This window comes from Vipera ursinii, assembly GCF_947247035.1.
Source record: "Vipera ursinii genome assembly, chromosome: 5".
Classification (NCBI taxonomy): domain Eukaryota; kingdom Metazoa; phylum Chordata; class Lepidosauria; order Squamata; family Viperidae; genus Vipera; species Vipera ursinii.
The window spans coordinates 18,359,948-18,383,113 of NC_139518.1; the positions used below are offsets into that span (position 1 = coordinate 18,359,948).

Sequence of the window (23,166 nt, forward strand, 5' to 3'; positions counted from 1 at the left end):
TAAAATGACTAGTTGTGAGAAAGTGACATTTTCCTCCAGTCAGAATAATAAAAGTTTCTAGCGTTATATTTATGAACAACCTCTTTCAGAGTAATCTTCACTTTCTATAAATGAGTTCATAGCAATAGCTCTGTCTAACCACAGTTGGAAAATAATTGTATATTTTCATTCTGTGTCAAAAAAAAACCTTTTCTGTACTCCAACAGATATTTTTTATTGTTTTTCCATCCCTTGTTGTTGTTAGTTGTGAAGTCGTGTCCGACCCATCACGACCCCATGGACAACGTTCCTCCAGGCCTTCCTGTCCTCTACCATCTTCTGGAGTCCATTTAGGCTCACGCCTACTACTTCAGTGACTCCATCTGGCCACCTCGTTCTCTGTCATCCCCTTCTTCTATTGCCCTCGATCTTTCCCACCATTAGGCTCTTCTCCAGTGAGCCTTCTCATTAGGTGGCCAAAGTATTTGAGTTTTAGCTTCAGGATCTGGCCTTCTAAAGAGCAGTCAGGGTTGATCTCCTCTAGGACTGATCGATTTGATTGCCTTGCAGTCCAAGGGACTCGCAGGAGTCTTCCACCATAGTTCAAAGGCCTCAATTCTTTCTTTGGCTCTCAGCCTTTCTTATGGTCCAACTTTCACACCCATACATTGCAACTGGGAAGACCATCCCTACTCCTATTTAAATTAGCGGAAAGCAGCAATGTATGAGCCACCTGTCCCTACCCTTCCTTATCCTACTATACCATACCAGCCCAATTCAACCCAATCTACTGTATCTGGAGTATTATGCCAGCAACTGCAGGAGAAGGTTCAATACATTTCTGGCTTAGTATATACTGTAGCTTTGCACTAGACCAAAATATCTAAAAAGGTTAAATCATAAGAACTGGACCAACGTTTAAGAAATGTCTTCATTTACATTTAGACATACACTCTAGGCCAGGGGTGTCAAACTCGCAATGTCACGTGACATGTGACGTATTGCAACTTTTTTGCCATTGCCGACAATGGGGTGGGTGCGGTTTCGCTATGATGCATTTGGCATGCAGGCTGGCAGTTTGACACTGGCAGTCTAGGCCAAAACTTTCTGTAGTATTGGAGACTTCTTTGTTTGTTTTGTTTTTCTTCCATTGGGCTTTTTTTTTACCAGAAGTGCTGTCAGCTCCTCAAATTCACTTTTCATTCTTCGAGAGTGCTTCATTATTTATAAAGTTCTTATATTGTAATAGAAATCCAGTCCTTATGAGCTTTAAGTGCTCATAGCTGCATTATAAAAAAACCCAATTGTAATCAAGTTCCCTTCGTCCAGTGCGCTCCCACAGGGAGGGTCTCCTCAGGGTGCCACCGGTTAAAGACTGCCGTTGGGTAACACCCAGGGGTAGGGCCTTCTCAGTGGGTGCGCCTGCCCTGTGGAACCAGCTGCCTGAGGAGCTTAGGACTGCTCCCACCCTCCGTTCTTTCCACCGGGACCTGAAGACCTGGCTCTTCGAGCTCTCTGGCCCAGGCTGAGAATATTTTTAATTTTAATTTTAACTGGGTTTTAATTTTCTCAGGGTTCTATTTAATCTCTTTTAATTTGTTTTAATGTTTGTATTGACTGTTTTTTAAATGCCCTGTAAACCGCCCTGAGTCCTTCGGGAAAGGGCGGTATATAAATCTAAATTAAATAAATAAATAAATAAATAAATAAATAAATAAATAAATAAATAAATAATCATTCTTTATTTGAGAGAATCCATTTCAAACATTGAAATATTCTGTAGACAAAGCACAACCCTTATATCTGTAACTTTTTCCTGTATAAATTTGAGAACTACTTTATTAGCCTCTTTGTATTTGTTTCCCTTTTTCAGCGATGAGAGTAATAATGTTAACTTTCTTTCCCAGGATCAGCTTTTTAAGGATATGTGGTCATTAGTGTTCCAGTGTACTTAACAAGATATATAGTTCTGTTTAAGTTTTAAGTGTTACTAATGATCTTGGACCATAGTCATGTATTTTTGTTTTTTCTCACAGCCTTTAATACCACATTCTAGTTTCGAACAAGTTTCTCCCTCCCTTTCTTTTACAGTAAATGATGGCTCTTCGGTTTGTTTGTTTGTTTTGCTGTTTGCTTGCAAAAGAGTGAAGTTGCACTAGAACTGGAAGCAATTATTATTTCTTATGGTGCACTTTGCCTGTACTTGTCTGAAAGTCAAGATGATGTTGTGGGTTTGGTCTATCTAACCTTTGCTTGGTAACATTTAATCTGTGTTTTTTTAAACAAACTGCAAGTAAGAAATATCAAATATTTGTTCCAGAAAAGAAGCTTAATCTAAGCCTTTAAATTGGGATCAAAGTGCTGTTGCTGTTTTTTTTAATCCTGGGTTACAAAACAAGCAAGAACTAAGTGGCCTATTGGCAATTATTTTTGCATGTACTAAACACAACAGGAGCAAAGGGCAGGCCCTATTCCTTCTGATTCCCAAACAGTGAGAAGATGATAAGTAACAAAATAGACAGTTAGAGGTATTTTGTTCTAGGACATAGAATACAAAATCATAGGGCTGGAAGGTACCCCAAAGGTCTTCTAGTCCAACCTTCTGCTCAAGGGAAGAGAATTTATACTATCCGGTCAAATGGTTGTCCAGTCTATTTTTGAAAACCTCCAGTGATGGAGCACCCACAGCTCCAGGAGCAAACTATTCCATTGATCAATTATTTCACTGTCAGAAAGTTTATCCTTACTTCTAAGTTGGATCTCCCTTCAAGCTTCCATCCATTATTGCTTGTCCTGACCCTGGTGCTTTGGAGAATAAGTTCCCTCTTCTCTATGACAGCCCCTCAAGTACTGGAAGACAGTTATCATGTCCTCCCTAATCCTTCTCTTCAATAAGCTAGGCGTGAGCTTAAATGGACTCCAGAAGATGGTAGAGGACAGGAAGGCCTGGAGGAACGTTGTCCATAGGGTCGCGATGGGTCGGACACGACTTCGCAACTAACAACAATATATTCTACTCTTCTGCCTGAATATATAATTTTGTCTGCCTCCCCCTCTCCCCTTTGGATTTGGTCGGTCCTGGGTATCAGCCATGGTGGGAGAGTGGCTGACTTTTACATCTGCAGCCCCATAGAGGTGGGAGCTCTATGGGGCATGCCTACCCAGAGTATATCTTTGACCATCCCCAGGTACAGAGTTGCAACTTGCCGTGAGAGGGCGGGGGTGACCTGTTTACTGGGGCACCCAGCTAAGTGGCAGTGCAGCTGGGTGTGGATCCAGATATTTTCTTTTCCGGCCTTCGACCCTCCTATGGACTTGATCATCTCCAGGACTACCTATTCTGGACTTGCTGGACTAACATGCGACAATATACTAGCACGGACTTGCTCGCCCTCAGGGGTGCCCCCCTCGCCTGGGTGCGACCCGCCTCTTTAAATTCTAACCTCGATGAAGGGCCCGAGTTCTGGGTCTCTGAGAGATGGCTGGGTAGGGGTAGGGGCCGTCAACATAAATGTAACAAGAGGCCCCTGATTTTGTTTTTATCAAAATTTTTTACGGGGTTGGGGAGGGGGGTGGGTGATAGGGGTTGTTTGGTTTTGGGGGGCGGCCAATCAACCATAGTTCAGGCCAGACTTGGGTCTGACCGCGCGGGGGGAGAACGAGGGGTCGTTGTCTCCGGGGCTTATGAGCGGGTCGTGGGATTACCAATTCCCACGACGGGGAATGGCAGCAGGCGGATAGACAGGGGGCCATATCGTTACCGGGAGCGCCGTCTCCGCTATTTGCAAGCGGTGGGGCGCTCCGACCCTCTGCTTCTTTCCCGAGGTTCCGGGAGCGAGGATGTGCAGCCTCCTGAGCTCCGGCTGGTGTACCTGAATGCCAGGTCCGTGGTCAACAAAGCTCCCCTTATTAGGGATTTAGTTGAGGGTGAGCATGCGGACCTGGCTTGCATCACGGAGACTTGGTTGGGGCCAGAGGGTGGGGTCCCTTTGGTTGATCTTTGCCCACCAGGCTTCCGGGTGCTACACCAGCCTCGAGCTCAGGGTAGGGGTGGGGGAGTGGCGGTGATCGTTAGGGAGACCTTATGTCCGCGGGAGACCACCGTTCCTCAGATAGTCGGGTGTGAGTCTCTCTTTATGAGATTTGGCTCTGGGGCGCAGTTGGGCTTGCTGCTCGTGTACATTTCGCCTAGTCGCGTAGCGGCAGCCCTGCCCGAGCTGCTCGATGTCCTCTCAGGATTGGTGGTTGAGTTCCCCAAACTTATAGTTTTGGGAGACGTCAACCTACCATCCCTGGGAGGTTCATCTGAGCTTGCTCGGGAGTTCATGGCTTCCATGACGGCCATGGACCTGACGCAGGTAATTTCTGAGCCAACTCATGAGGGAGGCCACACCCTTGACCTGATTTTCTTATCTGGACGGTGGTTGGATGATCTTGGTGGGGGCTTTCCACTTACTATGCCCCTGTCATGGACCGATCATCACCTCCTGCGGCTGGTCTTCCATTTTGCCACCCCTCGCCGTGGAGGTACGGAGCCAACTAGATGGTACCGCCCCAGACGCCTAATGGATCCTGAGAGATTCCAAGCGGCGCTGGGGTCTCCACCTGCCTCCATTGCTCACAGCTCGGCGGATGCCTTAGTGGAAGCCTGGGAAAGGGCAGCCACTGAGGCACTCGACCGGGTTGTACCCTTGCGGCCCCTGACCCGGCGCAGATCCCAGCGAGCTCCATGGTTCTCCGCGGAGCTCCGGGAGATGAAGCGGCGGAAACGGGGCCTAGAGAGCTGCTGGAGGTCCAGCCGATCTGAACCCGACCGATTGCGGTTAAGAACCTATATTAGGTCTTATCTCGCTGCGATGAGGGAGGCGAGGTGTAATTACTTCTCTACCCTCATCGCGTCCGCAGACAATCGCCCGGCCGCCTTGTTTAGGGTGACTCGCTCCCTTCTTAATCAGGAGGTGAGGGAGGATCCCTTGCAGGGTCGTGCCGAGGAGTTTGGTCAACATCTGTTGGATAAAATCGCTCGGATTCGGACCGGTTTGGACTCCAGCTGGGCAGAGTCTGACGATCAGGACACGGGCGGTCTTGTCAATGTTATCTGGGATGAGTTCGATTCTGTGACCCCTGATGAAGTGGACAGGATTATGGGGAAGCTGAGTTCCACCACATGCTTATTGGACCCGTGCCCTTCTTGGCTGGTTTACGCAGCTAGGGAGAGGACACGAGGCTGGCTCCAGGCGGTTATATCTGCTTCTTTGAGTGAGGGTTATTTCCCCACCGTCTTGAAGGAGGCGGTGGTGAGACCTCTCCTCAAGAAGCCTGCCTTGGACCCAGCTGTATTGAACAACTTCCGTCCAGTCTCCAACCTTCGCTTTCTTGCGAAGGTTGTTGAGAGTGTGGTGGCGCATCAGCTCCCTCTGGTCCTGGATGAAGCGGATTATCTGGACCCTTACCAATCGGGTTTCAGGCCCGGGCACAGCACGGAGACGGCATTGGTCGCTCTGGTGAATGATCTCTGGAGGGCTCGGGATAGGGGGTATTCCTCTGTCCTAGTCCTATTAGACCTCTCGGCGGCTTTTGATACCATCGACCATGGTATCCTGCTGCAGCGTCTCAGGGGATTGGGAGTGGGAGGCACGGTTTTTCAGTGGTTCTCCTCCTATCTCCTGGGACGCTCGCAGTCGGTGTTGGCAGGGGGGCAGAGGTCGACCCCTAGGACTCTCGCTTGTGGAGTTCCTCAGGGGTCGGTCCTCTCGCCTCTCCTGTTCAACATCTATATGAAGCCACTGGGTGAGATCATTCGTGGTTTTGGAGTTGGGTATCATCAATATGCTGATGATACCCAACTTTTTATTTCGACCCCAAACCACCCCAGTGATGCCCTCGCTGTGATGTCCCGTTGCCTGGAGGCGGTTCGGGTCTGGATGGGGAGGAACAGACTTCAACTCAACCCTGACAAGACTGAGTGGCTGTACATTCCGGCTTCCCGAGACACCTGGGATGTTCCACCTCTTTCTATGGGGGGTGAGTTTTTACCCCCTGTGGATAGGGCTCGCAACTTGGGAGTCCTCCTAGATTCACGACTCACTTTGGAGGATCACATAGTGGCCGTGACTAGGGGGGCTTTTGCCCAGGTTCGCCTGGTGCGCCAGTTGCGGCCCTATCTGGATCGGGAGGCCTTGTGTACGGTCACTCATGCGCTCGTGACCTCTCGCCTAGACTACTGTAACGCTCTCTACATGGGACTTCCCTTGAAGACTACTCGGAGGCTCCAACTGGTACAGAATGCGGCCGCGAGAGTTGTCTTGGGAGTTTCCCGGTACTCCCATGTTACACCTTTGCTCCGTGAGCTGCATTGGTTACCAGTTGTCTTCCGGGTAAGGTTCAAGGTTTTGGTTATGATCTTTAAGTCCCTACATGGCATGGGTCCGCGATACCTCGAGGACCACCTGCTGCCGGCGTCGACTCCCCTCCGCCCTGTGCGCGCCCACAGAGAGGGCCTCCTCAGGGTGCCTCCTGTCAAGGAATGTCGACTGGTGGCCCCCAGGGGGAGGGCCTTCTCTGTGGGTGCTCCGGCGTTATGGAATCAACTGCCGGTCGAGCTCCGGATGGCATCAGACCTCCGATCCTTCCGTCGCGGGTTGAAGACCCATTTATTTGAACTAGCGGGTCTGGCCTGATGGGGGTACTTGGGTTTTTTATTGGTTTGTTTTAGTATTCTGGTTTTAACTTGGGCATTAATTTAATTATTTTTTAATGTTTGTATTGGTGTTTATATTTATGCCCTGTGAACCGCCCTGAGTCCCTTTGGGAGAAGGGCGGTATAAAAATCTCAATAAATTAAATTAAAATTAAATTAAATTAAATTAAATTAAATTAACAACCTAGCTTCCTCAACCATTCATCATACGTTAACCTCCAGACCCTTTATCATCTTTGTGGCTCTATTTTCCCCAAAGCACCTGAAAATAGAACAAGAAGCAATGGATGGAAACTAATCAAAGAGAGAAGCAACCTAGAAATAAGGAGAAATTTCTTGACAGATAGAACAATTAATCAGTGGAATGGCTTGCCTTAGAAGTTTTAGATGCTCCATCATTGGAGGCTTTTAAAAAGAGATTATTTGAAATAGCGTGCAGTCTCCTGCTTCAGCAGGTGATTGGATTAGTTCATCATACTGCCCCTTCATACTGTGTTAGTCTGTTATATTTCTGGGTTTGCAGAGATGCCCTGACAATTCTGGGGAAAGGCATTGTACTTAAAGCGTTGCAAACAGATGTTATATTCATGATCTTGTATGCTCTGAAGCACCTTCTAAGTGAGGGAATCAGAATGCTCAAAAAACAATTTTTGGATCTTTCTTTAGGGGAGCAAATGGGTATCGATGGAAATCAGGTCAAGCTAATCTATACACACAACCTTCAATCTTACAAAACAAAGAAAATGCTGTAAAGGTAAGACAGCTAGGATGTTTAAATAAGTTTTATTCAAACGTCTGCAGTAAAGAAGGTTTTTTGTAGGACAGCACTGTGGTCAGATTCTTGAAAGTGATTAATTGAAACTTTTTTTCTGACATTTTATTTATTTATTTATTTATTTATTTATTTATTTATTTATTTATTTATTTATTTATTTATTTATTTATTTATTTATTTGATTTATATACCGCCCTTCTCCCGAAGGACTCAGGGCGGTGTACAGGGCAACAATTTTTTTTGCTAGTACTGGACCTGAATGGCAGATCTTTTGCCCGTATAGAAAGGCTTGTTTTGGATGAATGTGGCATACCAACTGTCTTTCAGCTATCTAGAGGGAAATTGTCACAAAATCTAAATCATAGCAGATTCCCATTTGAGATTTTTTTAGAAATTCCACCCATTAATTCTGCCCATTGATTCCATTAACGTGTTTATTTTCTTCAGAAACATAGAAACAGAAAAGTGATGGCAGAAAAAGAAAAAGTGATCCATTGAGTTCGCCCTTTGAGGATTTCTTTCTTTATTTTTTTGTTAGATGATAGACATGTGTTTATCTCAAGCATGTTTAAACTCAGTTACTGATAATTGACCCACTACCTCTGCTGGAAATTGGTTCCAAGGTTCCTATCCTCTTTCTGTGAAGGAATACTTTATATGAACTTCCCTCCTGTCAGTTGGAAGTTATATCCTTGTGTCCTTGATTTTTGCTTAATAGTGAAAACACTGCCTTCTAGAACCTTATTCATAGCCTTAAATGTATTTAAAGGTTTTAATCATGTTCCTTCTTCCCCTTCTGTCCCCCAGGCTGTACAGATTCTTTTCTTCCTATTTCTCTTGATATGTTTTGTCCCAAAGAGCTTTCATCATTTTTGTTGCCCACCTCTGGACATTTACTCAGTAAAAGTGTATTTGCCACAATTCTCCAGGTTTGTGAAAAGACAAATTCTGGCATAGATATATGATTTTAACTAGGCAAAGTGACAGACAAAAGAATTTTAATTTTCCCTTTAGCAACTCATGCCTCCAGACCCCTGACATGTTTACAGATTTTTGAAATGTTATTTTAAGTGTTAGTAGAGATGTGTTTCACAATCCCGGAGAATCTTTCATTTCTGTGTGTGAATTTGATCGTTTCATTGTCATTGATCATTTCCTAAAAGAACCCTTTATCTTGAAAAAGCTTCCTTCACATTGCTTCTTATTATTCTTGATGATTTGCAGCTTTTTCTCATCTGTGGTGATTCTCATGTTTTAGCACAGCAGTTTTAAAGACCACAGAGTATCAAATACCGGGTTTTTTTTAATGAGGAACCCTTATGATTTTCATTTTAAAAAGAAGAAAAATAAGATAAATATGAAATAAAAAGTTTAATTAATTAACTGTGTTAATTTAATACTGTTGTCTGCAACGCCTTAAACTGATTTTTCTGGGTAGCACATTGTACCTTAGCATGGCAGCCACAAAATCCTGGGAGAAAGTGCAGTTGATTTAAGAAGTTGCTAAAAAAAGACTAGGTCTTTGCATTCCCACATGATCTAAAACACTTGCCTTCAAAATAGAAGTATGGCACAGCCCCATGAAGGCTAGTGTTGGGAAACAAAGGGAAGTTATAGAACAATTGGAGAAATCACAGTTTAATTTACTTTTTCCTTCCTTCCTTCCTTCCTTCCTTCCTTCCTTCCTTCCTTCCTTCCTTCCTTCCTTCCTTCCTTCCTTCCTTATCAGGTTCCTTCAGGCAGAGTAAAACTGAGGCTACTTAAAGAACATATTCCAGGTAACAAGGTATTAGCAATGTTGAGATTTGAAAAATAATGCAATAATCCAAATGTGGTTACAAGTATGGCTATTTCTTCATTGAGGAAATCTTACAGAAGATTTAAGTAGGTTAAAAGAATTAACTGGTGACATTGCCTTACCAGATTGTTTTTTCAAAATGAGAAAAATAAATCACCCAATTAACCAGTCTACCAAAATTCTTTCCAGTCTGTATTCCATGAATAACTGATAATCCATGAGAACAGTGCAGATTGTACTCCTGCAAATGGAAGTGCAATGACTGTGGCAAAAGAAAGCAAAGATAATACCAATAGTAATAGGCACCTTGGGTGCAATCCCAAAACAATTTGAGCACACTTGAACACCTTTGGCATTAATAAAATCTCCAACAGTCAATTGGCAAAGACAGCTTTTCTTGGAATAGCTTATATCCTTTTGACAATACACTTAACACCATCAAACAACATCTGCCAATCCCGGTTCCTTGGAAAATATGTGATAGGTGGAGAAAAATACCAAATACAGTCTAACCCTTTGGCTGACTACATGATCAGTCATAATAACAGCTTTATTTTTTTAAAAAAAATGTTTGGTGCCTTTTTCAAGATCTAATGAGATTTCAGATGATAACATAAACATCTTGTGAAAATTGGTAACTTAACAAGATTCTATCAATTTAATTACATAATAAATTTTGGGTGTGCATAACATTGCAGATGGTCCTCCTCTTAGGACCACAACTGAGCCTGGAATTGGTCATTGAGCAAAGCAATCATTAAGCAAGATGCCATGCTTTACTCAACAAGTGCAATTCCCACTCTCCCCATTGAAGTCTTTTAGCAACCTTGCAAGTTGTTAAGCAGAGAGCTGGAAAGCCAAGGGAAATGATTGTAAGAATAATTGACTTGCTAGAAGTTTTGCCAGATTTAAGGTCTGTTCCATCAATTCCCCTTCGGAGCAGAAATCTCTTGGTATACTGGAGGAACAGACCTCAATCTGGCAAAAATGCTCGCAACACCATCATTCTGGAATGCTTAGAATGCTGGCATTTGCTAGTATTTTCTGTTCTGAAGGAAAGGCTCAGGATGATGGTGTTCCGTAGTATTTTCCCCTGTGGGAAGGGCACAAACAATGACATCTGGTTAAACTTTAGCAAATGGCAGCATTCTGAAAACCTCAAAATGGTGGAATCCACTAGGCTTTTCACATCAGGTCTGTTCCTTGAGTATGTGGGAGGATTTCCCCTTCCTTCAAGAGGAGGGAAAGTCCTTCAGCATGATGGGGGAAAGGACCTCAAATCCAGCATCCCTCTGTTTGCATCCTTCCCTTCCAGCTTCCCCCTTTTCTGGGGGGGAAGATTGCAAATGACAATCACATGATTGCAAGGCACTTGGCAACTGGTCGTAAATGCAAACAGATTGTCATGCACCTGAAATGCAAGCATATGCATTGTGCTGGTGTAACATTTTACAATAGCTGGCAGTAGTTTACGGTCCTCCAAGACCATTGCAACTGTGAACATTCATTAAACAACTGATTATAAGTCAAGGGCCACCTGTAACTAATGTTGTAAAGATCTGCATAAAGGAGAACTTGAGATCCATTGATCAAACAAGTAACGTATGCCTTGAGAAACAATCTGAAAATATTTATTATACTATAAGGTTGCCAAGATTACTTTTAGAATTTCAATTACTTTGATTTAATAGTTTATTTATTGCTGTGACATGTAGGCTACTTAATTCTAAATAATTTTGAGTAGCTTATATCAAAGAACAAATGCACGAAGGACAAATTCATGATACTGAAAACAGCTACAGCACCACCAGGGGGAATACGTTAGTCCTGTTTACTGCCAAATTACTTATTAGTGCAGTGCATTTATCTATGTTTCTTTCTTGCTCTAAAAACAAATCTACATTTTGCAGCTCCGGATCCAGCCAAGCACCCTTTTGTACTTAAAACAGCAAATGAAGCAGCCACTGAAAGACCTAAAGTGAAGGGCAAGGCCTGTGGTCAATGTGAGATGAAGACTGCATTGCTAGTAAGTAGGTGGGATCACTATTTGGCTGACTTTGGACAGAAAAATGTATTAAAAAAATAAGATGTATCAAGTTTATTTTGTATTTGATAAAATCCTGCTCTTACTGCTCTTATTTTTGTCTCATAATGGCTTATGTTAAAAAAAAATAAATTTAGAAGCTAAAAATTCTCTTTGCTAAAATGCTTTTGAAATTAATATAATTAATTTATATTAATATAAATTGATATATCATATATTATAAATATTAATATAATTTATATAATGACATCATAATTAATATACTGTAAGCTTTGCTGACCTTAAAATTGTTTGACTTCTTTTTAAAAAAAACAAGTGCTCAGATCTAGTATAATAAATTTTCTTAAATTATTGGCCTATTCTTTAGCTAAATGTCAAAAGTCCCAGCACGGCCAGTTTGCATGGCTTTAGAATGCCTAAAATTGATTAACCTAGTTGATAACTATAAGGACCTGGTCAGTGGTGGGATTCAAATATGTGAACAACTGGTTCTCTGTGTGGATGCCGCTTCTGGAAGTCCATTCTGGGCCTGTGCAACAAAAAATTAGCTACCGGTTCTGGTAAAGTGGTGAGAACTGGCTGAATTCCACTACTGGACCTAGTACTTTAGGACAAAATATTATGAATGAAACTACTGCTGAAATTATTGTGCATTGCATCCTCTTGTTTGTGAAAATGGCCTATGAAATGTATTTTAAAAAAATCAAACCTGATTCATGCTGTATTTGTGAGAATTTTTCTTCAGAAAAATTGTATTATTTTTTTCAAACCAAAAAAGGTTATAATTTCAAATAGTGACATGGAATAATTACTTCATTTTGAGAAGTTCATACATAATAAACTAGAATGCAGTAAGTTTTTTAGAATCTTAGATAGAATAATGTCTTTATAATTCTCTTCTCTGGCAATTATATTACATTAAATCAAGTCCACCTTAGGCATGAAAGCAGGGCTGGATATCTTTGGGCCATTCAGCTGCTCAGCCCAAACTCACCTCAAAGGGTTGTTGTTGTGAGGAAAATAGGAGGAGGAAGGAGTATTATGTATTTTTATTGCCTTGAGTTACTTAAATAAAAAATATTCTGTGAATTACTTAAATAAAAATTACTCTGTTAGCATCTGTATAGTACATGAATTTCATAAGCTACTGGAGGGCTTCATTGTCTTGGTGCAAATTTTGTTTATTTATTATTCAGGTGATTGCAAAAGGATATAGTTCTCTTGTACAAAAAGAGAAAGATTAGTGCCTCACAATGTAACTCCTCCCTACTTCAACTAGCTCAGTGGCTTCATAAATACCCTAGTACCAGGCTTTTACTTATATTTCTTTGGATCTATTTTCTTATTTAGTGTAGGGAGCTATAAGTACAATCAGGTAAACTGCAAAGTATTTTAGGATCACAAAGGTATGGAAGATATTTATATCTTAATTTCCTTTTTTTCCCCCACAAGGTGTGTTTAGAATGTGGCGAAAATTATTGTCCTAGTTGCTTTGCCAGAATACACCAGAAGGGAGCACTGAAACTCCACAGAACAACTTCTTTGCAGGTATATTTCTTTGCAAACTCTTCTTAGAAGGCATATTACCACTAAATACATGCACAAACAACCACCAAGGCAAATTTAGGAGCACTTTTATCTGTGATATGTAGAAATCCTTTTGGCAGCTTGACAGTCTTACTCTCTATTTACTCTTGCCAATGTTATTATATAGAAACAGCCCTAAATGAATACGAAACCCAGAATACATACTTGAAACTCTGTGTAGAGAATTATGTTTAAAGTCCATAACTCTGTTCAGCTAATGCAAATAATTATCATTATCTACTGATAGCTTGTAATGGGTATGACATTTTTGCAGGATAAGTGCATTTATGCAGTAATCTGGTCACATGAGCACTTTGGCCCAGCAAGCAGCTTTCCAGACTGAAAGCAATTAAAATATACTCTCATTAGGAATATATCACTTTATATATAAAAGAGGTAGAGATCACACCCATCTTTTCTAACGAAACCATTCATTTTGTGTAACTGAACATCTCTTGCTATTCAGTTTGTTCCAGCTGGACTTGCCTTTCAGAGAAAATATCCTTGATCTGTTTTTGAACTGTACAGAGTTTTCCCTCCACCATCTCTTATGCCTCTATTTTCTGTTGTCATGATGACATGGGAAATGCGTTTCCCCCACAATGTGTAGTAACATTTGGAACACAGAGCTACGGGAAGAAAGTCAAGTCATTTGAGTCCTTCTCACTTAATTGTCTCCACCATTCATCTTAGTGGAATGGTTATCTGCTTGTTACATGTTAGCCATTTGCATATGGTTCCAAATATTATCACCTCCGAGTAGCCTTTTTGTATGACTGATGCAATATAGGTAATGTAAAGTGAGTGGAGACACATTTTGTGTATTAATCAAAACTAGCCACGTTAAAGTGCCTCTCAAGTCCTGCTGTGCTAACTCATCATGACTGGAGTGGGCAGGGCTGTTCTTGGGCGGGGGAGTGAAGAACATTGGAAGAAAATGCCAGGAATATAGTTTCCCAGCAGGGTCACCTAGGGGGCAAAGATTTCCTAACTGTCCAGCTAAAGCAAAGATATATTGGGCAGCAGCGATATAGGAAGATGTCAGAGACAGATGATCACTTTAGTGATAAAGGCATCAACTTTATCACTTGGTGGAGCAGTGGGCTAATGCCTCCTTAAGTAACACCAGCTGCCTGCAATTAGTGCAGGTTCGCATCCCACCAGGCTCAAGGTTGACTCAGCCTTCCATCCTTCCGAGGTAGGTAAAATGAGGACCCAGATTGTTGGGGGCAATAAGCTGACTTTGTAATAATGCCGCTTGAGATGGGGCTGAAAGCCCTAATAAGCAGGCATATACATAGAATGAAGGCTATTGCTAAGCACATTGATTTGTGCTTTAAATTGTAAGCCGCCCTGAGTCTTCGGAGAAGGGTGGGATATAAATTGGATTAAAATAAATAAATAAATAAAACTTATGCTTCATGGGAGAAGGCAATAACAAACCATTCCTATATTTTTACAAAGAAAATCACATAAATAGAAAATATGAAAGGATTGACAATAATGATGCCTTCAGGTTGTTTAGTACTCAGCATGCTTCTGAGGAATTGCTGACGATAATGGTGTTTAGGATGTGGCTAGATTAAAGCTTTTGGAATGTCTATTTGCTGATGAAGCCATACAGGAAAAGAAAAATTCTAAGTTTCAAAGATAAAATTGCAGCAGGGACATGGAATGTAAGAAGAATAAACAAAGGAAAGCTTAGCCCAATGAAAGATGAAATGAACTGGCTACAAATTGACATCTTAGGCATCATCAAATTGAGAGGGACTGGGACTGAACACTTTTAGTCAGAAGATCACTTGGCTTATTAACTCAGGACATGAAAAACAAGGAATAATATTGCTTTTATAGCTAGACTCGATATAGCTACAACAGTTCTTGGATACAATGCAACCAATAACTCAGTAATATTAGACTTCACAGACAACTTTTTAATATGACAATCCTTCAAGTTTATGCTGCCTCTACCAGTGTAGAAGAAGAGAAGGTTGATGAATTTTATGATTATCTTCAATTGGAAAGCAAGCAAGAAGTTCTATTTGTGATTCAAGATTGAAATGCTGAAGTTGGAAACATTAAAGAGGAAAATGTAGTTGGATAGCTTAGGAAACCAAAATGAAGCAGGAGATCAACTTTTCAATTGTCCCATTCCAATGGTTTCTTCATAGCTAACACTGTCTTCAAAGAACCAAATGGTTGCCCTATACGTGCTGTTGTCAGATGGAATATATAGAAATCAAGTTGAGTATATTATTACTTAAAAAAGATGAAAGATCTCAATTATAGCATCAAAGACATGGCCAAGTGCCAGCTGGAACAGATCATGAACTTTTCATATGCAAGTTCTGAGTTAAACTAAAGAAGAAGATATCCAACCAGCCTCCACAGTATTATCTTGAGCATATACCCATCATTTTCAAGGAGAACATCAGAAATTGCTTTGAAGTCCTGAACAAGAACTGTGGGATCAACTAAAAAGAAATTGTTTGGGAAGAATGTAAAAAGAGTCTCCCAGAAATAAGGAAGAGAAGATGAGGACAGCCAGCAGCAAGGTTGATGGACTCAGTGGTTGCACTATTGGAAGATCTGAAAGATTAGGGACAGATCATTATAGAAAAAAATCTACACATGTGGTCACTGAGACTTGACACAGTTGATGACATGATAAATTAATCAAAATGGCTGGTGATAGTTTCTGGACAAATGGAAAAAAGGGTACCTCTTCATATAACTCATGGTTGACTTTCTCATCTTATAGTATTTTGTAAAATTGAATTATTAAAGAAGACATTTGAAATAATAAAATAAACTGGGCTTGTCTTAATTTGCCTATAACTGGTCAGATATGGAGGGTTATTTTGGAGTTATAATAGGGCCAATACTACAAAATTCAATAAAATTTAAATAGATTGAATTTCTAATGAAGACATTTTGGAAGCTAGAACAGTATGAATTGGGGGTTAGTTTCTTCTAAGAAAGAATTAACATTTATAGATAAACAAGAAAAAGATGAAAAAGGTAAGGCTATAATTGTGAGCTCAGAGCAAGCAATTAATGTGGCTTCATTCATATATATTGCTAAAGCAATTTAAAAAAAAACACATGAAAAGGACTTACTAGCTTGCTTTACCCATTATACAAAGCCATATTAGATTTATAAAAGGCACTGACTAAAAGCAAGAGACATTATGGCTTAATGTTATATCTTAGACTAGCTGTGTTTTTTGTAACGAAAAAAAAGTACCGGTATATGTCAGAATAAATAATATTTTTGGAACCAGAATTATTGTTTTTGTTATAATAATTTATTTATTTTCATTTTGCCCGAACTCAAATCCTTTTTTTTCCACAGACTTCTTTCTTTTGCTATCTGCCAACTGGCAGCTTTAAAAATGCTTTGTTCCCAAATGAAATACGTTTTGTAACTGATCCTTTCTCTTTGACAGACTTCACAATAAAGTTGGCCATTCTTTGATGAAAAGTGATGTTCCTGATATTTTTCTTTTTATTGTAATAACAGTGACTTGGAACAAGTTTATCCAGGAGCCACACTTTCATGACTTCAGACTGACATTCAGTCACCTGCTCTTTATTGCCAAAACCATACTCAAAAGAGCAGTTAACGGGGCTGTTATGTATTGGGCTCAATGGTAATACCACATGGGTTGCTGGAGCAGCTAACGGCTCTCCAGCAACCCAGACTGCAAGTCTCCAGTGCTGCTATTGGCTCTCTAGGTGGCAATGGTTGCTTCAAACCTATTGGCTGCACCTAGGGGCTAGACTATATATTGCGGCTAGTTACAGCCCAATTCTCAGTTCAGATCTTGCAAGCAATAAACCATGAGCTTTCCTGAACTCACTTGCCTCGTCTTCATTCCTGCGCCAAAGAACCTGCTAGACAACACTGGCCACGAAGGTGGGATCCTGCTTCCCTGAAAAAGAGCTGAAGACTTAGAGGGGAAGGCAGAGCATGCCAGAGGGAAAAGGCATTCCCCCCCCCCAAGGTCATCTAGCAAGTTACGCTAGCGACCTCGAGCTCAACAGACTCATTCCCTGAGCCTGGGAAGCAGGATTGGAAGAAATCACAGGAACCAGCAAGAAACAGAATGCCGAAGGTCGGAAGACTTCGAGAATTTGATGTGAAGCATCAAGAAGAATGGCCATCGTATTTGTTCCAGGTAGAAAACTATCTCTGGGCAAACCAAATCGCGGAAGAAGGCCTCAAGGCCGTAACGCTACTCGAGCAGCTTCAGCAGATACAGTCTAGTGAAGATGACTCATGGCTAGACCCCCAAGAAAGACGCAGGGCCAAGCGTTTACAGCAGCGTAGGAAGAGTAGGAGGGCCAGGGATTAGCTGAGTCATTGAGCCACACCCCACTAGGTACAAAAGGGGGTGTGGCTGCTCTCAGAACTTTGTGACGAACAATAGTTTAAACAACTTCTGGTCACATCTTCGGAACTCTGCTTCTTGTTTGAAACCCTGGTCTGAATTTTTGGCAACGCTTCTGTACATCTGCTTCTGAACTGTTTGTTTGGTCGTTATCTCATTCCAGCGGACTCTTGAGGACGAGCCTATTTTGCTGCCAAGGCCTTATCTGAAGGCAATTAACTACAGCCTGTAGAATTAACTCTTGCTAGTCGTGCCTGCTTGTCTGTTTGTTTATACTCCAGAGGGGGGAACAGAACAGAGTCAGTGTTGCCCCAGGCATTTTCCAGGGAATAATGGAACGCACACTTAAGGGCATTCAGGGTGTCTGCCCTTATTTTGATGATGTTCTTATTGCTGGATCCCCAGAAGTGTTAGCCAGCAGGCTCAGAGCTGTTTTACAGAGGCTTCATGAAGCAGGCCTCAAATTAAAAAAGAGCAAGTGTAGTATTGGGGTTCCTTCAACAGAATTCTTGGGATTCAGAATTGATGCTAACGGCATTCACCCTGCTGAATCTAAAGTGAAGGCCATTAAAATAGCTCCTAGGCCCAAATCCAAAGGTGAGCTACAAGCATTCTTGGGTCTCCTTAACTTCTATCACACCTTTCTACCTCATAAGGCAGCATTAGCAGAGCCTTTGCACAGGCTTTTAGATAAGAAAGCTCCATGGAAATGGACTAATTTACATGAAAAAAGTTTCCAGGACTTAAAAGCACTATTGTCAGAAAAGTCCACTGTAACTCATTACAAAGAGTCTAAGCCAGTATGTCTTGCATGTGATGCATCTCCCTATGGAGTGGGGGCAGTTTTAAGTCACTTAGAAAAGAATGCAACACAGGTTCCTATAGCATTCTACTCAAACCCATTAGACCAGGCCGGCTTGTTCAAATAGGTAAGTTTTCAGATCACGGTGGAAAGAGCGAAGGTCAGGAGCCATCCGGAGCTCAACCGGTAATTGATTCCAAAGGGCTGGTGCGCCCACAGAGAATGCTCTCCCCCTGGGGGCCGCCAGCCGGCACTCTCTGACTGGTGGCACCCTGAGGAGGCCCTCTCTGTGGGAGCGCACAGGACGAAGGGAAGTTGACGCCGGCAGCAGGTGCTCCCGTAAGTAATCCGGACCCATGCCATTTAGGGCTTTATAGGTAATCACCAGCACCTTGAATCTCACCCGGAGGGCAACTGGAAGCCAATGCAGCTCGCGGAGTAGAGGTGTTACATGGGAGTATCAGGAGACCCCCATCACAACTTGTGCAGCTGCATTCTGCACCAGTTGAAGCCTCCGAGTGGTCCTCAAGGGCAGCCCCATGTACAGAGCATTGCAGTAGTCTATACGAGAGGACACGAGCGCATGAGTGACTGTACGCAGGGCATCCCGGTCCAGATAGGGTCGCAACTGGCGCACCAGGCGAACCTGGGCAAAAGCCCCCCAGGTCACAGCTCCTATGTGATCTTCCAGATTGAGCTGTGAATCCAGGAGGACACCCAAGTGTCACCTATTCACCTATTCATTCAGTTGCTATGATGTTAACTGTCTAGTGTGCTGTCAATGAAGCCTATTCATTCAGATGCTATAAGTTAACCTTGTAACCTATATGGGTTTATTTTCTATTACTATTATTCAGGATTGTTTTGATAATGAATCTTGGTAACTGTATTAAGACTAAATTGTGTTACAATATTGTCTGATCTAAGAGGGGAGGGGTGTTATGTATTGGGCTCAATGGAAATACTATGTGGGTTGCTGGAGCAGCTAATGGCTCTCCAGCAACCCAGACTACAAGTCTCCAGTGCTGCTACTGGCTGTCCCTAGGCGGCAATGGTTGCTTCAAACCTATTGGCTGCCACCTAGGGGCTAGACTATATATTGCGGCTAGTTACAGCCCAATTATCAGTTCAGATCTTGCAAGCAATAAACCATGAGCTTTCCTGAATTCACTTGCCTCGTCTTCATTCCTGTGCCAAAGAACCCGCTACACAACAGGGGCCTCCTTGTATCTAGCAAAAAATGAGAATAAATATACAGAGAGAGACAGACTCCAAACACCACAGAGTTGAGAAAGTCTAATGTTGAATGTAAAAAGCAATGCAATTAGACTGTTGTTTATAATATTAAAATATCTTCATTAACCCTTACAGATATCTTAGTGAATTTATATATTGTGTTATTTAGTCTCTTGATTCTGTTGGAGTAATTGTTTGAAGAACTTGTTCAAAACATGGAAGAAAAAATTCTAATGGTTCAGATATGTAATTTGCAAGGGGTATGCTGTAAAATCTTGTTTGTAAAAATGTAGTGTCACTAGCAGTGCCTTAAATATTCTCCAATTTTACAGTAAAACATTAGCAATTTTTATAATTAGATTTTCCCCCTAAAATGTTTAATGCTTTAAGATAATCGTGCTTGTGTTGCTGGCTGCTTTCTGTGTATTCATGTTTCTGACCTTTGGTTTTATAGAGTAAAGGCCATTTATGCTCTCACTTTCCCTTGCATATTAAATTCAATTAGTTACTTCTTGATTAAGCAGAGCAAATTGTATTATTTTCTTGGAATAAAAAGCCCAAAACCACAGATTGCCAGAGCTGATACATAACATATGTAGTTCTTTAATACAGGAATGTTTATTTATAATGATGTATTTTGGGATAAACACTAACTTGAATCTTTATTTGTTTTGTACAACAATTTTAATTATACTATCTATTTCTATTATATAGAATAATCTGTGTAATATTAAAATGAGTAGTACCTTTTAATTCTTAATATTTAAATTACCTGCTTTTTATTGATAGATTTGTGTTTTTCTTTGCTTAATCTTAATTAAGAATTTGCTATACTGTTGTGAATTTAGGCAGCCTAGGCTAACCGATATCTTATTATTTTTTTTCTTTTAACAACCCTATAATCTCTTGCACTGGGGTGGAGTCAGTGACTGAATGGAGCTGAGCATTTATGGGCTGGATGCTCTTCCTGATGCCCACATGGAGTTCATAGAAGATATTTTCTCTTTGCTCCAAGACAGAAAAATATCTGCCACTACCTAGGATTGAACTCACAACCTCCTCAATGTAAGGCAAGAGCTCCACCTCTAGGCCACCACACCACTTAGCTTCATGGTGGAATCGGGGAGGCTAAATGGAGCTGAACATTTACTGGCCGGATGCCATTCCTGACACCTACGCAGAGTTCACAGCAGATATTTTCTGTCTGAGCCCAGAGACAGAAATACTGCCTCCTGAATGTGAGGCGAGAGCTAACAATCTTACATATACCCTAGTTAATTGTGTCAATGAGCATAGACAGCCATCTTAATGTGTTAAGAAAGGAAAGAATGGAATTTTTTGGAAATGGCTGAAATCCTGGAAAATAACTGAATAACAAAGCTGGTTATCTAGAAAGGAGCCAGAGAGAGAAAGGAATGAATGCAGGAAAATTAAATGAGAACTGCCAAATATTAATCTCTAAACTGTTTGCTTCTTTGCCTGATGTCATCAGAATAGGATGTCTACAGTCATCTGTTGATTATATAGGGATGCAAAGTTTTTTTGTATTTGTTTTGAGTTTCATATATGACTTTTTTTCCTTAGGGAAAAGCACGTATCTCAGTTGGAAAACTGGAAGCTGCACAGCAGTTCCTGAAAACTGTCAATCCAACAGAGAATAATAACTTCATAAATAATGGACAGGGGAAAAATGTGACCACTAGAGTAGAGGATATAGTTGCTGTTCCTCCATTTTCACCAAAAACACCAACAAATAATACTGAGGTAGTGTATGATGTTTTCAACCAGAAGGTTGGGATCTTAAAAACAGAGACACTTCTATAACATAATCATAACCAAAATTCACTTGCTTAGGATGTAGTCTAATCAAAGCAGCTCGGGGAAAATTCTTGAAAGAAAATAATTTGCTTTTCTATTTGTTGTTGGACAGTTGAATAATATTAGGTATTTGAGTTAATACCTAATATTTTATTAATTTTAATCCATACTTCACGACTATCCTGAGGCTAATAATGCATTTTTAAAAAAAATTAAAAAAATATATTTGTATTGCATTATAACAAAATCATAAAATGGAGCATGACTCACTTAACAACGGCCTGGCTTAGCAACAAAAATTCTAGTAATAAGGACTACCTGTAGTACCTTACATATTATTTGTATGTATGTTGTTAAGGATGAGAGTAATGGCACAATATTATAGCTATGCCAAGCATTAATGAAATACATTGGCTTTAGTGACCCATCCCTCTTTGAACACAGTAGGTTTGCCCTTTGAAAGATATCTCTGGTTATCTGTGCATTCAAAAACAATAGTTTTCCTGGAAAAGCAGCTGTGTTTATGTATGTAGTTAGAGATAATTTGGAAAACTCCTTGAAGCAGCTGGGAATTTTATTTGTGCCAGTGTGCTCTGCAAAAGCATACTTTTAAAAGCTGCCCACAACCTATTTTATATCTGGGTGATGTACTCAAAAACAACAACTTCATTTAACTCAGGTTAATTCTTTTAATTCAGAAACATTCTATAGTACCTTCTACCGAGGACTGGGCTGAGATTCAAAATGGTGGATTTTTTCTGCATGGTACCTTTGATGAAAAAGAATCTGCAAAGTCTTTTCAAGAAGCTCTAAATCAGTGGAGAAGTGGAAATTGTTCCCAGAAAAGTAAAGAAGAACGTTCCTGCCAGGTTGAGTCAGGTACTGGATATGTTTGTTTTTTTAATGCAAAAAATTTGAAAAACCAGCATAAAAGTTTAACTTTATTTTCACTCTAAAAGTAGGAGATGGTTGCTTCTTTTCCTGGACATCAAAACAGTAACAAGTTGCCCCATGTTCTTCAAGTGGTATGCTTGTCTTTCTGTCTCTGTCTCTTTTTGTTTGCAATGCAAAATTACCATTCACATATTTAATCAGACATTATACTCTTTCACCATGTTTGTTTTAATCTGTACTTCTGTGCTGATTTTGTTCCCGGGGTAAGGGGGAGCTTATTTATCACGACTTAATGGAATTTCAGTGCAAAGAGCTTATGATTGTGGCAGTATTGATTTTATGAATTGCATGTTATTCTAGTGAATATTAATACTGTATTCTGGATTATGTTTAAGGATTTTTTTAAAAAAAATATTCCACAGATTCTGTTAGCATTCTACAGTGAATATTAACAATCAGATAAACATGAATGAACATTCTATCATGTTTAGAAGGTGTGTAATAAAACCAGAAAAAATGGATAGAACTGCATATACTAATTCAGAAGACTTTTAAAGACTAAAGTATAATTGAAACCAGAGCCTTTTCTTTTGGATCTCATGGACAGAAAAGCTAGGGAAAAAGTCATTTGTTGCTAAGTGAGTTAGATGTTCACTGAATCACTGCAGTTGTTCAGTTAGGAATACGGCTGTTAAGTGAATTTGGCTTCTGCATTGACTTTGCTTGTCAGGTTACAAAAAGTGATCACATGACCTTGGGATACGGCAACTGTCGTAAATATGAACCAGTTGCCAAGCAACTGAATTTTGATCACATGACCATGGGGATGCTGCAATGGTTGTAAGTGTGAAAAGTGGTCATAAATCAACTTTTTCTGTAACTTCAGTCATTAAATGAAATGTTGTAAGTTGAGGATGACACTAACAATGGAGGAATGGTTAGTGAAGATGATAGAACTTGCAGAGATGATTAGAGAAAAGACACTAACTTTATTTATGGATGATTGGAAACCCCTTACATACTTTTTTGCGTGTACTAGGAAATCATCTAATTTGATGATTAGAAAAAAAACCTAGATAATAGAAGAAATGAGCTTTTGTTTTTGTCAACATAGAGTAAGAAATAACCTTGTACTCATA

General features: G+C 40.7%; 1 protein-coding gene across 1 annotated transcript in view; it reads left to right on the top strand.

Moving 5' to 3' along the window:
* The window catches only part of ZBBX (zinc finger B-box domain containing), a gene marked incomplete at its 3' end in the record, with an annotated part of 44,407 nt that overhangs the window by 3,494 nt on the left and 17,747 nt on the right, over positions 1-23,166 (top strand). The window contains exons 4-9 of the mRNA XM_083364933.1: positions 7,346-7,433; positions 9,184-9,232; positions 11,163-11,278; positions 12,749-12,844; positions 20,900-21,079; positions 21,832-22,012. Coding sequence (XP_083221059.1) covers positions 7,346-7,433; positions 9,184-9,232; positions 11,163-11,278; positions 12,749-12,844; positions 20,900-21,079; positions 21,832-22,012 — 710 coding nt within the window. The remainder of the gene's footprint in view (positions 1-7,345; positions 7,434-9,183; positions 9,233-11,162; positions 11,279-12,748; positions 12,845-20,899; positions 21,080-21,831; positions 22,013-23,166) is intronic.